The sequence below is a fragment of the Seriola lalandi genome, unplaced genomic scaffold, assembly GCF_002814215.2.
Source record: "Seriola lalandi dorsalis isolate HSWRI2012SDOR001 ecotype SW California unplaced genomic scaffold, Sedor1 jcf7180002054573, whole genome shotgun sequence".
Classification (NCBI taxonomy): domain Eukaryota; kingdom Metazoa; phylum Chordata; class Actinopteri; order Carangiformes; family Carangidae; genus Seriola; species Seriola lalandi.
Window position 1 is genome coordinate 419,920 of NW_019525126.1, and position 12,857 is coordinate 432,776.

At 40.3% G+C, this 12,857-nt stretch overlaps 2 protein-coding genes across 3 annotated transcripts; one reads left to right on the forward strand and one right to left on the reverse strand.

The window, feature by feature from the left end:
- Positions 1-1,899: 1,899 nt before the first annotated feature.
- On the reverse strand, positions 1,900-4,056 carry vcpkmt (valosin containing protein lysine (K) methyltransferase). Its single transcript, XM_023417224.2, has 5 exons — positions 3,762-4,056; positions 3,469-3,582; positions 3,269-3,341; positions 2,998-3,117; positions 1,900-2,903 (listed from the first exon to the last, which is right to left on the reverse strand). Exons 1-5 carry the CDS (start codon positions 4,016-4,018, stop codon positions 2,799-2,801), a joined length of 669 nt encoding a protein of 222 aa, XP_023272992.1. The 5' UTR covers positions 4,019-4,056; the 3' UTR covers positions 1,900-2,798.
- A 139-nt stretch (positions 4,057-4,195) lies between these two features.
- msh4 (mutS homolog 4) lies at positions 4,196-12,839 on the forward strand. Of its 2 annotated transcripts, XM_023417187.2 has the most exons (20): positions 4,196-5,783; positions 6,059-6,232; positions 6,322-6,485; positions 6,588-6,698; positions 6,893-7,008; positions 7,096-7,269; positions 7,374-7,546; positions 7,629-7,696; positions 7,839-7,913; positions 8,071-8,135; positions 8,218-8,387; positions 8,485-8,621; positions 8,795-8,898; positions 9,354-9,478; positions 10,166-10,366; positions 10,477-10,595; positions 10,745-10,873; positions 11,890-12,064; positions 12,149-12,237; positions 12,511-12,839. In XM_023417187.2, the coding sequence occupies exons 1-20, from the start codon at positions 5,579-5,581 to the stop codon at positions 12,706-12,708; spliced, it is 2,772 nt and encodes a 923-aa protein (XP_023272955.1). In that variant the 5' UTR covers positions 4,196-5,578; the 3' UTR covers positions 12,709-12,839. The 2 variants fall into 2 exon arrangements, with proteins under 2 accessions (XP_023272955.1, XP_087033017.1); XM_087176891.1 differs by lacking the exon at positions 10,745-10,873.
- Positions 12,840-12,857: the final 18 nt, after the last annotated feature.

Consider the following 12,857-nt stretch of genomic DNA (forward strand, 5'->3'; position numbering starts at 1 on the left):
TGGATTACGGAGTCCGTGCAGATGTTTTTCACTATGTTTTATGTGTAGAAAAGTGCAGACTGGATTGGGGTTGCATCTTATACACGCCAGTAAAACCAATCACCCATCTCATCATCCATATCACCATTAATGAACACACAGTGTTCCAGTAGTGCACCTTACAAATGTATTAATTTATTTATGAGGACTTGGAACTGTGTCATTCCAACTGCAGATTTTTCTACGCAGGTAAGCGTTATTTCCACAAATAGCACCATCTGTTGGCAGAAAACGCCCCCATTCTGTCTAGGTGTATGCCGCACGCACAGCACATGTTAAGTAATTCATGTTTACGGTCACCTGAATCAGCTGTTATGTGTATATGATAATAGATTACAGAAGACACCACTGCTTCACTGTGGGCTGTCCTCATTTACTGTGAGGCTCCCTGTATTCCCCTGTAGTGCTAGCCTAATTAGCCAACCACAAGAAGACTATAACTACACAATTTTAATTATTTTTGGTGAACATTTAAGGAGGAGAGAACACCAGAGAGACTGGAAAATAGATTCTAAAGGATTTGACTGGGAGGGCCGTGAGTAGTCAGGGGGATAAAAATGTTGTCATAGAATAGTGGAGCTCCCCTTGACCCCTCTCATCTTCCCAATAACCCCTCTGGGTCTTGTCCCCACCATACTGGAGGATATAGACTTAATACCAGCTGTGAGTCAAATTAATTAGCTGAACATATCCTGGTCAAAGCCAAAGGAGACTTCAATACTAGGCTGATTCTGAGAGTAGCTGTCCAGCTGCCCCGGGCAGAAGTAAGAGGGCAGAGGAGGGCCACAGGGAGCGATTATCTTAAATGAGCAGCTGCAGTTATTTATAGTAATTGTTTAAAAAAAAAAGGCAATTAATCTCACTCTGTTCCACTTGTGATAGACATTATCACTGACCAAGGCCTACAGGGATTCAGGGGTCAGAACTATGATTCAACCGGGCCACACTTCAATCTTTCTCCATCAAACATTTCACAATCACTGTTGTGATATTGGTTAATAATGAATCTGTTGGCGCAGGAAGTGTTGTATTTGTGCATAGACATACCTTTAAAGAGGACCAAACATTTGATCATCAAAAGCTCTGATGTGTTATTTGATCACTGATTTAATGTTAATTAAATCAATGCACAACACTAAAGCATCTGCTGAAAACTGGATGGTGAAGAGATACTTGTTTCTGTTTAAATGAAAAAAAAAAAATCTAACCATTAAATTCAGCAGTATTCAAGGGTGTGAGGCACTATGCCATCACAGATGTTCCTTGCAGCATCAGCACATTTCATGCAAGCAAATTAGCTCTGCACTCCTGGATCTCTATAGAGGAATACTAGGATGAGCATCTTGATGCATTAAATCACAATCAAACTTGGCTCCCATTGTATTCTTCTATGTGATTTGAGTGATTTGAGTATTTAATGGGACCTTCGATGTTAACCCCACCCTGCCAACTTCAGCATTAACATTTTTATTTGGTCTGCATGTTGGAGGCCACCCTGCTCATTACACTCCAGCTCCACTGTGTAAACAGACAGCAGCATGAAAGGCTGTGAGGGGCCCCTGCATGCCTGTGGGAGTACGGGGCGTACTTCATGGTTTATGCTTGAAAGAGAGCCATAATCTTCCAGCTAATCTGGGGCTTGAGGTGGAATTCCCCTCACATGGATGGCAAAAACTAGCATAGACAATGCTGGCTTCAATTCTAAAGTGAGTAATCTACGTAAACACATGGATTGAGAATTTTAGTCGTGATTTATTTTCCCATCTCTCTCAAAGTAGTACATTTTCATAGTTTAATGATAACACTTATTAGACATCTTAAGTTAATATTTAGTTGGAAGATAAAAGGGTGGCCCTCAGATTAGTTTAATTGCCATTTTATTGCAGACTAAACATTGAGACACAGTTGAACACTATTTATTTGGATTTTAAGCAATTATTGCCCCCTAGTGCTCCAAATGAGCAATGTCTGAATTTACATACCTCATTTACAATTGGAAGCAATGTGAAAACCACACTGACAGCAACTTATCATCGTCAGTAGTTACTAATTTCTGTGGGAGAGTCTCAAGAGAACATGTGCTTCAAATCTTTTAAATAAACATGTGAATGTGCATATTATCTTAATGTTATGACCCAATAAACAATTTAAGTTAAATCATTTACTACAGAACCAAATTGCAGCACAAGAATAGTTTCATGTTTGATGTCTCTTGCTGTTAACTGAGGTGTAAACTCTTACACCTTGACTTTGTCATCTGCTTAACTGTGTTTTGCATAAAAACAAAAAAATCACAAACATTTGCAAGACTCATCCTCAAGCTCAAACATCAAAATGAGCGCATAGAAACCATAGTTCAGTCCCTCCATGGTCTTTGTTCGACCCCTCTAGCTTAAACAATTCCCTCTATTAAAGATCATTACAGCCTGTCATGTCTGTGCTTGCACATGAGCCACATGGCTGCCACCTGCTGTACCTTCACAGCCCTGCAGTTACACAGACCAATGAAACTGTTGTGTTTTTAAAAAATAAAAAAAAAATCTTATAATGGGTTCACTTTTTTTTTTTTACTTGAATCACACACCAGGACAGTATTTACTGATATATTACAAAATATTTTTCTTAGAATAATGTTTTAAAAAATAGTGCAGAAATTAAGATACACTGAATATTCTACACATGCCAAGACAGACTTTTCCCTTTCACTGGTATTAGCATGGAATACTAATTACTGTAAACACAAATATTACCACACAAACTTAGACTTTTCTTCGGATGTGCAGGATGTGGATGTCTGGACTGCTGAACTCTGGGTCTTGTTTGTCTGAAGGGATCTCCTCACAGCTGAAGTGTTGTTTCAGCAACTAAAAGATAATACAACAGACCACAATGATTCACCAAGAGGTGATGCTAAATATTTTATTATTATTTCCTGGTATTTACAAATTGGGTTCTCACCTCAAAAAAACGTCTTTCCACTTTTGGATTGACGCCCTCAGTGCGTTGCTCATAGCAGCAAATAATGCAGGTCTCTGGCCCAGAGAGCAGCTTCAAGCTCTCCACCAGTGGAACAATTGACTGTGTGGAAATAAGTGATAAGTCACAACGAGAAACTCAGCACAGCACTCAAGAACCACAAGAACAGTTTGTTCATGTTTTACAATGATGATGATGATGATAGTACAATCTAGCAAAGGGTCATGTTTGACTGAAAGCTGTAGTAAAATACCTGCTCATAATAGATGCAGTCTGCCATAAGGACATAATGTGGGGGAGGGAAGAACTCAGACACATCTTCACCCCTTTAAGGAAGGTAGAAATCCAACAGTTAGCATTTGGATATGTCTTACAGTATGTCAATGATGCAGCTTGGATATATAACGGAAATGCAATCCAACAGTATATAAAGTAGGAAATATAAGTACAAACCATTTCAGTACCTTGGCAGTTATGGATCCACTATTGATAAGTGCTTGGTTTTCCTGGATGTTCATTCTCAGGAGGGTCTGCAAATCCTCCAGGTCTGTCACGGTCACTTGAGCTCTATAGGAATTAAGACAGTAATGAAAATTATATTTTGGCTTTCTCTCTGTTATTAGTTTTAATCAATAAAAGGATATCGAGGCCACATACTGCAAAGCAAGGGAGTACAAGCAACTAGCAAGGCATGCTGGTGATACAACACTATATAACATAACAATGTGACCGGTCGTCACTCTCACCCCAGTGTTGCTGCCATCAGACCAACTACTCCTGTCCCAGCTCCTAACTCCACCACACTCCTGCCTGCCCAGACGTTCACTCCTTTAGACGGGTCGTAAAATTGTTCCGTCTCCAAATATTTTGCAAGAACGATAGCTGCATCCCATACCACACAACCAACGTCTCCTAAGTAGCACTGCCTCACTTTTAAGGCACAACCGTTGTTTTTCTCAATTTCTCTCACAAAATATTTACTATCATCTGCGTCAGCCGCCATGTTGTTCGCGACAGGAAGAAGAGAAAGAGTTCCGATCTGAATTTTCCAAAATAAAACTGTAACCTCTACAAATCAGGAGAGGAGAGAGAACAAATGGGTAAGAAACAACTATTCATTCAGCAGAATACTGTCTGTGGTAACATTATTCTAAAATGTTAATAAGAAAAATGTTTATGAGAAACGCAATGTTAATTTTTGTTGCTGAAGACTACTTAAGAATGTCAATTCAACAGTCCTTCCGACCTGTATTTTTACAAGGCACTTACAGACAAGTATTTTCAGAGTAAACTCATGACAAGCACCTCCAAGCCACAACTTACAACTGTGATATCTTGAGAATAGAAAATTATGCTTATATCCCTAAAATATCCAATTTTTTAAAAAAACACTCATAAAAGCATACGTTCATGTTTGTGTTTTACATGGCAATCGTCTCCCTGAAGATACATTTAGCACTAGTTTGGCCTTTAGTCTATTGTCATTTGACCGAATATTGTGTATTTCTGTGTAACATTAAGGAAAGAAAAACCAAAGAGAAAATTAAGACGTATAACCCATTGTTAATTGTTTTTAACTATTTGGACGTTTTTACTGTTAAAGCTATTACATTTTATTGTCAATTCATACACCCCTTTTCACATTTCACTGTTTTCGCTGTTGTCGGTGTGCTGGTCAGTGTCTCTGTCTCTGTCTTAAGCCTCCTTTAAGCATTTGTCAACAATTAATAATTCATTCATTCATTCATATTTTTTAGTTAGCCTAGATAGCACAAAGAAAGTGAAAAATACAGTTCAGATGTGCAGCAAATTTAAATCAGAATCTGTGCCAGTGCTGGTAAAGTCTGAATTTCAAAAGGTTTCAAACACTTAAACAAAGTCAAACAGGGATTCCCCACTGGGGAAAAAATAAAGCAAATATATGACAATTAATATGATATCCTTGAGGCTACTGCATTTGCTAGTCTGATATTGTATCACTGAGGCATTTATCTTTTTTAAAAAAATAAAGATCCTTAACTTGTTATACATAAGAAAGACCCACATACACCCCATAGTTACCTTGTATATCACAGCAACAGTATTTTTCTTTCTTTTTTCAATTTATCATGTTTGGTGTCCGAGATTTAAAAAAAATTATTATAGTTTTGAGCGACAAGATGTACACTGCATTCCTCCCTGTAGCCTACTTGAGGGGACTAAGGTGGGCCTCAACACACCCTTTGTGTATGGTGCATGCACGTTCCCTCAAGTAGGCCACACAGAGAAATTGATTAGTCGATCAGTTCTTATACATCCATGATCAATCCGCACAACAAACAACTCGGAACTACTTATTTTCTTAATAACTGATCATAATTGACATGCGCAGATTCTAGCTGCTGACGTCAGGAAGATATGACATGATCGCGTGCGATTACATTAGTGGTGGCAGGTTATGCTAGCTAACTGTGGGCCTTCTTTGTATTTCACACAGCTGTTTTTTGTTGTTATTTGCATTGTCAGTTAATTTACAGATGTACAAACGAGCTAGGCAGCATACCTCGTTTAACCTGCCATTAAAATGTTTCGTAGCAGCGCAGAGGAGGTCACAACGGGCGGTGACACCTCTGAATGTGGACCGACCTGGTCTCCAACGGACAGAAGTGGACTGAACGAGACTACCTCGTACGCTCCCCCGTCAGCTTCTTCAGATTCATCCCACCAAAGTTTAGATGAAGGCAGTACGAGCTCCAGCCGTGGCCCAACACTACCCCGAGTGACCGCAGGTGATCATATAGAGATATGTTGCAGCTAATACTAGCATATATTACTGTCTCCTGGAGGGGGGGGGGGGGCTATACTTAACGAGGTCGGAGACAGTAGAATGCCATTACAGTAACATTTCAGATATTAAATTCTCAAATGTCCTCATTTGTTTTGATAGTGTATCATAGAACAATAATTGGGACCCATTTGTTAGACTACAAACCTGTTTCTGGGCAGGGCACTGCATTAATAATACATGATAAAGACCCTCTCCTCATATTTTGTGTTAACATAGGTCAGTTTCATCACAGCTTCACGTTAGGGAAGACGAATGCATCACTCCTTGCATCCACTTCTGACAGCTCCTCCTTGCGCAGCCGTGGAGGAACACCCAGATTCAGAAGGACTCCGGGGTCCGCTGGGGCCTCTCACACACATCCTGTACAGACTCCACTGACTGATCGCACCGGTACTTCAACCCTAGACAAATAATGTGTTGGTTAAGGTGTAAACAGCTATGGCAGAGTTTCTTATTCAGATTTCTATTTTTTCTTGTAGCAACAAGTTGCTCCTCTGCGACCACAACCTCTGTTGCCTCTGTGATTGTAGCAGTGGTTGAAGGGCGTGGTTTGGCCAGGGGAGAGATTGGTATGGCCAGTCTCAATTTGAAATGTCCAGAGCTTGTACTCTCTCAGTTTGCAGACACTGGGACGTATGCCAAGGTAACCCATTCACTTTATTGGCTAGCAATAATCACTCAGCACTCGGAAAAGACTCTGAAATACAGCAAACTCATGTCACAGTCATATATTACTCTTCTGAAGGTCGTAACCAAGATTCACATCTTGCTGCCACTGGAAATACTGATGCCAGACACAGCTAGTGAGAAGGGGAAAGGCACCAAGCTGTTCAACCTCATCACTGAAAACTTCCCGGTACCAACCCAGAATAGGTGTTATGAGTAAAATGCACCAATCTTTAAAACAAATGCTAATTTTATAGCAGAGAATACCTCACTTCTTGTGAGCTTCACTCACTAATTCATTCTTGGTTAGAATTACTGTGAACAGGGAAGGGTGTGTCCCATCTGATGACATATCTTGCCTCTGTCTTATTTATTTTTTGTCAGGGTGTATCTTTCACTGCAATCCAAAGGAAGTATTTTAATGAGAGAAAAGGACTGGAGTACATTCAGCAGCTGTGTGCTCCAGAATTTGGCACCGTCCTCATGGAAGTGCAAGCAAAGTATGCCACCGAGTACAATAATGTATAGAAATAGATTGGCTGAGGCACTATACTGTTTTTTATTGTCTTATATCATGATTTGTTCAGATATTATTGCCTAGCAGCTGCAGCTGCTTTGCTGAAATACTTAGAGTTCATCCAGAACTCGGTCTACGCTGCCAAGTCTCTTAAAGTGAGCTTTACAGGGAGTGAACAGACAGCCATGATTGACTCAGCATCTGCCACTAACTTGGAGTTGGTGGTAAATAGTAGAGACCACAGGTAAGAGGGACAGTAATGGCAAGACTATGAGGGCATCATCCTTGTATGTAGTGCTTGTGCAATAATAGATGTGTCTGCCTCTGTCTTTCCTTGTCTGTGTGTAGAAGTGAACATACTCTTTTAGGTGTACTTAACCACACAAAAACACCTGGTGGCGCTAGAAGACTGCGCTCCAATATTTTGGAGCCCCTGGTTGATGTGGACACCATCAACATACGAATGGACACCATACAAGAGCTGCTACGGGACGAGGAGCTCTTCTTTGGCCTGAAGAATGGTCAGGAACAAGCACATATTGTGTAATAGGATGATGAGAGCATGACGCAATTTTTGAATATCTGTTCTTTTGCACCTCTCAGCCATTGGCCATTTCCTTGACATTGACCAGCTGCTCTCTGTTCTTGTCCAAATCCCAAAGCAGGAAACAGTGCGTACCGTACTTTCATTACTCATGGTTGTAGAAGACAGTTTTGTCTTCCCATGAAGTGAATTCATGTGTGTTTACTTTAAAATAATGGACTAACTTAATGTCCAATAGTCTTTTCAGTTCTGTTTCTATATTTTTACAGGTTCAGGTTGCTGAAGCAAAGATTACACATGTCATTCAGCTGAAACACACTTTGGATCTGGTGCCAAGGTTAAGGGTCTGTGTCTGTTGGTATATATGACATTAGTTCAAAGTTGTCCTACAGCCACTGATAAAATTAAAAAAAAGCTTTTTACTCCACAAAAAGAATTTTACTAATTGTTACTGTTATAATGGAAATGGTAAATCCTTTAAGCATTACACTGTATGAACAGATGGTGTTGAAGAACTGCAACACAGCCCTACTTAAAGCATACAGCACTTCACTGGAAGACACCAGGTACTAGGTCTTATGCCTATGACATACATTTTAAAACTATTTTGGACTGCCTACAAATTGTGTATATTTGTTTCCACCCCAGGTTTGACTTGATCCTAGAGCAGATCAAGACAGTGATTAATGATGACTCTACATACCTGAAGGGGAGTCTGAACATGCGGACCCAGAAGTGTTATGCCGTGCGCCCTAATGTCAACGAGTTCCTCGACATTGCCCGGAGAGCTTACACCGAAATAGTGGATGACATTGCAGGTGTTTATTCTGGCAGTTTAGTAAATATCTTTGCCTTGCAATGTCTCTCTGAAGTAGTCATACCTCAAGGCTTATTAAATGGCATTGTGTTTCACAGGGCTAGTGAACCAAATGGGTGAGAAATATGGCTTGCCAATGCGTACCAGCTTCAGCACAGCTCGAGGTTTCTTCATCCAGATGAAGCTTGAAGGAGCGGTTTTGCCTGAAGGGAAACTCCCCTCAGAGTTCATCAAGGTATGGTCCACCAATGACATGGATAAGTAGAACACTGAGAGTCCACAGACTGATTAAGAATTAAAAATGAAAAAAAACAAAAACAAGATAATTCAACATCAGCTTTGAATGAATTAGGCTTAATTGCTCCCAAGGAGCTAATAGAGTCTGAATCACTGAATGAACTGTCTCAGGTTACCAAGCACAAGAACAACTATGGCTTCACCACTGCAGACCTGATGAAGATGAATGACCGCTGTGACGAGGCCCTGAGGGAGATCTTTCACATGTCCTATGTGTGAGACTATGATCCTATGACTTACAAATGTGCACAGTAACGTATTGAATGAACTTAATTACATAATTGATTAGTTGGGTTAGTCTGATAAATTACTTGGTATTGTTTTCCACCATAGATGAATGTGATTAGTAAGTCTTAAGTCTTAAAATATGGAGCCTGTTCATCTTTAAAGCATATTTGAATGATATTCTGTTTCCAGAGATGTGACATTTTACAGGAATGATTGACTTTTATTCTCCACAAAAAAACAGTTGACAAAAACCCGCAGAATCAAATAGTCAGTTCATTCATTTTAAGTTTGTACATTGTCTGTCTAGATCATCATGGAAAGCTGATCTAATGTAGATCCATTTATTTTTGCTCTACTTTATGTCCACTAGAGGGTGCTGTATATTAGCTTTAATTTCCCTTCAGTGCTTTTTGCCTGTAGCATCTAACATTTTTCCATGCAGGGTGATATGTCAGCTGCTGAGCACTGTCCATGAGCACATCCACTGCCTTTACAAGCTCTCTGATGCCGTATCCATGCTGGACATGTTGCTATCACTTGCAAATGCATGCACTATCTCAGACTATGGTGAGTATTAAGATCCATTGCTTTCTATCCACAAGTCAGTCAAACTGTCAAACGGTGATGTGTTGTCTGCATCCAGCCAGTGTCACACATGACAACCAGAAAGAGCTCTACTCAGCTGGCAGCTCTGCTGGCCTCAGTTTTTTTTTTTTTAAGTGTGGGTCGTGGGCAGTATCAGCCACGTGGGTGGTGAACGCTGGCCTTCAGCTGTCAGAAATCGTCTCTCTATAGACACGTGCTGACTGCCTGCCCCCTTCTATCCCAGCCAGCTTGTACTCAGATTACCCTTGTTACATAAGTGTGCACTGGTGCGCTGCATTTACAGAGACAACTCTCTCTAGCAGAGGAGCCAGCTGCCTTTAAACACTGCCCACTCCTCTTTCAGGAATCGGTTTTTATTACGTTATGACTCACCTTTCAGCTAACCAACCAGCGATTAATTATATAAGAATTTCAATATATATATGAAATCTTATACTGTGTTTAGGCACATAGCCATGATAATCACTGAGTCACCAGCTATACGGGTTTGTAACAAAATTGCCAAATATTAACTCATACAATGTAGCTGTCTTTAAATGCTTTTTGATCATCCCATAGAAATCCATGAATGAGTTATTACACAAACAAAATACTAACAAATCCAGGTATTTTTGATTGTTGATGCCTTTTTTCTGCTGTGTCTGCCAGTGCGTCCAGAGTTCACAGACACACTGGCAATCAAGCAGGGTCGTCACCCCATTCTGGAGCGAATAGCTGGACAGCAGCCTGTATCGAACAATAGCTACATCTCCGAGGGCAGCAACTTTGTCATCATAACTGGACCCAACATGAGTGGCAAATCCACCTACCTGAAACAGGTGGCGCTGTGTCAGGTCATGGCTCAGATAGGTTAGCAGCAAACATCTCAGCCTCACATGACTTTGAAAAGTAAAGCTGCAAAGTGCTATGCATTGATTTGACTTGATTTTTGAGTAAAGCTGCCTGCACCGTTATTACAGGCTCTTTTGTCCCTGCCGAGTACGCCTCTTTTCGTGTTGCTGATCAGATTTTCACCAGAATTGGTGTGGATGATGATTTTGAAACTAACTGTTCTACGTTCATGTTGGAAATGAAGGAGGTATGTGTTTTGGGTTGTTTTTTTTTTATTTATTTTTTTGTTGTTGTTTTTTTGTTGTTTTTTCACATTAGGGTCACACATGTTCTTTATTACATTTAAGCTGGATAAAAACATGAAATTATCATTTACTGTACACTTCTTCTCCAAAGATCTCTTACATAATCCACAATGTAAGTGACAGGTCCCTAATCATCATAGACGAGTTGGGGCGCGGTACCAGTGCTGAGGAGGGCATTGGCATCTGTCACTCAGTTTGTGAGTTCCTCCTTAGCCTCAAGGTAGAGTATACATAGCAAAAATCTGGAATAAAACTTGCTCACAATCATAGTCTGGGCCGGAGTTTTCCATGAATGCCTCTCATTCGTCACAAGATCTAAATCTGAAAATAACATACCTGAACTTCACAAATCAAACTTATTGGATCTTATTTATGATGAATAAAGCTACTTCTCTAAACTGTACCCGATGTGATTTGAATCTAATGGGGACATTATGTGGGAGTGTCCACCAGTTAGACTTTTTTGGGAACAAATAACATAAAAATATCATCCCTCTGAAACACTTGGGTTAGACATCGACTGCTCTCCAGAATATACACTATTGAATGATGATTCTGGGCAGAATTTTAAGCATACTCTGTGGCTATCAGCATGCACTGTTGCTAAAAAGATGTTAGCGATTAGGTGGCAACCACCGCACTATTCATCAATGGAATCACTCTTTAATAGAGATTTTATATGGAACACTCTTGCTGGGACGAATTTGGTCATGCTCAAGGCTAGAACTCTGATATAACCTTATATTCTTACCTTGTTTCTTAATTCACTCTGTAAAGTGCTGCTTTGAAATGTCTTGCATGTATAGTGGAATTTAGAGAGGTGTAGGTTAGTGTTAAGGAGTAGGTCTATGCTTTATGATACTTCTCTTTATCTTTTACTGTGTTAGTAATCTGTCATTGTTCCTTATATCTTATGCTATATTTATTATGTTACTGACAGTGGTTATTGGTGATGTACACCTGCAGTCCTTATGGAAAATACTTTTTTTTTTTTAAATTTGACACAAAGAAAAATAGGAGTACACGCCAATGAAGTAATGTGCTGCCACTCCTCTCTCTAAAATGAAAACCAGATAAGTCAGATTCCTGCACTGTATATTAATCACTTAACTTGTTATTGTGTGATGTGGTGCACATCTTAGGTCAATAGTAAACTGGTAAAATAAATACAGGAATAGTGCATGTTGTCCAGTGATTTAATCTTCAAGGTGTGTGCTGTTTCTCTGCTGTTTGCAGGCGTTCACCCTGTTTGCCACACACTTTCTTGAGCTGTGCCAACTGGAATCTCTTTATCCTAATGTGGAGAACCAGCACATGGAGGTTCAGCACACACGCAGTGGTGACACTGGTACTGAGAGTGTGGTGTATACATACTTGCTGAATCGAGGATGCTCTGAGGAAAGACACTATGGTAAAGATTTAGTGAAATCCAAGTACATTTGTGTTGAAAGTGGTTATGAAAAAGATGATGCAAAGCTTGTTTTTGCTGTTCTAGGTCTGAGAGTAGCAGAAATGACTGCCCTTCCTTCAAGGTTAATCCAAGAGGCAACGATAATTGCCTCCAGTGTTAGCCAGCAGCTCTTGGTATGGTTCATAAAGATCGGATTTTGCCTCTTTGTTGTCTTTGGTGCCTCAGCCTGTTCTTTGTAACTTTATTTGCATACATTGTGAGCAAGAGTACGACAAGCTTTAATTTACAAGACACCAATATTAGACCCTGGGGGATTCAAATGTTGTGCCGTGGCCTCTGATGAAAGATAGTACAAATATTTTTGTGTCCTTCAAATAATCGTGATTTATATCAGAGAAGTGCTGGATAAAAGACAAGACTTGAGGTGTGTTTCATTATTCTTGCAGACCAAACATCACAGTGATCTGGAAACACAGAGGCAGAGAGCTGTGTACCACCTGGCCACCCGCCTCCTGCAGGCTGCCAGGAACTCCAGACTGGACCCTGACAGCCTGCGTATGTATCTGAAAGGCCTGAGGAAGCAGTATGAGGCAGAGCTGCAGGCAGCAGGGCAGCCAGCGTCCATGGACACAGAGGAGGAGTGACTGACTCAGCCTTACAGTGGGGAGGGGCAGTGAAACACTTAGAAAAATTAAAGATAAGTGTCTGATGACCATTACTGGGCAAATTCTGTTTAAACATTGGCTTGATTTGAAATACATTTCTTTGAAACACAGTGGTCGCGTTTTTTTTT

What these genes read in the sequence shown, in the direction of transcription:
- vcpkmt (XM_023417224.2), bottom strand. Translation starts at nt 4,018, where the DNA reads ATGGCGGCTGACGCAGATGATAGTAAATATTTTGTGAGAGAAATTGAG. An exon ending in CTGATGGCAGCAACACTGGG is followed by an intron (nt 3,583 to 3,761) that starts GTGAGAGTGACG and finishes TAATTCCTATAG; the next exon opens with AGCTCAAGTGACCGTGACAG. An exon ending in TGGAAAGACGTTTTTTTGAG is followed by an intron (nt 2,904 to 2,997) that starts GTGAGAACCCAA and finishes ATTATCTTTTAG; the next exon opens with TTGCTGAAACAACACTTCAG.
- msh4 (XM_023417187.2), top strand. Translation starts at nt 5,579, where the DNA reads ATGTTTCGTAGCAGCGCAGAGGAGGTCACAACGGGCGGTGACACCTCT. An exon ending in TCCACTGACTGATCGCACCG is followed by an intron (nt 6,233 to 6,321) that starts GTACTTCAACCC and finishes TTTTTCTTGTAG; the next exon opens with CAACAAGTTGCTCCTCTGCG. An exon ending in TCAGGTCATGGCTCAGATAG is followed by an intron (nt 10,367 to 10,476) that starts GTTAGCAGCAAA and finishes CCGTTATTACAG; the next exon opens with GCTCTTTTGTCCCTGCCGAG.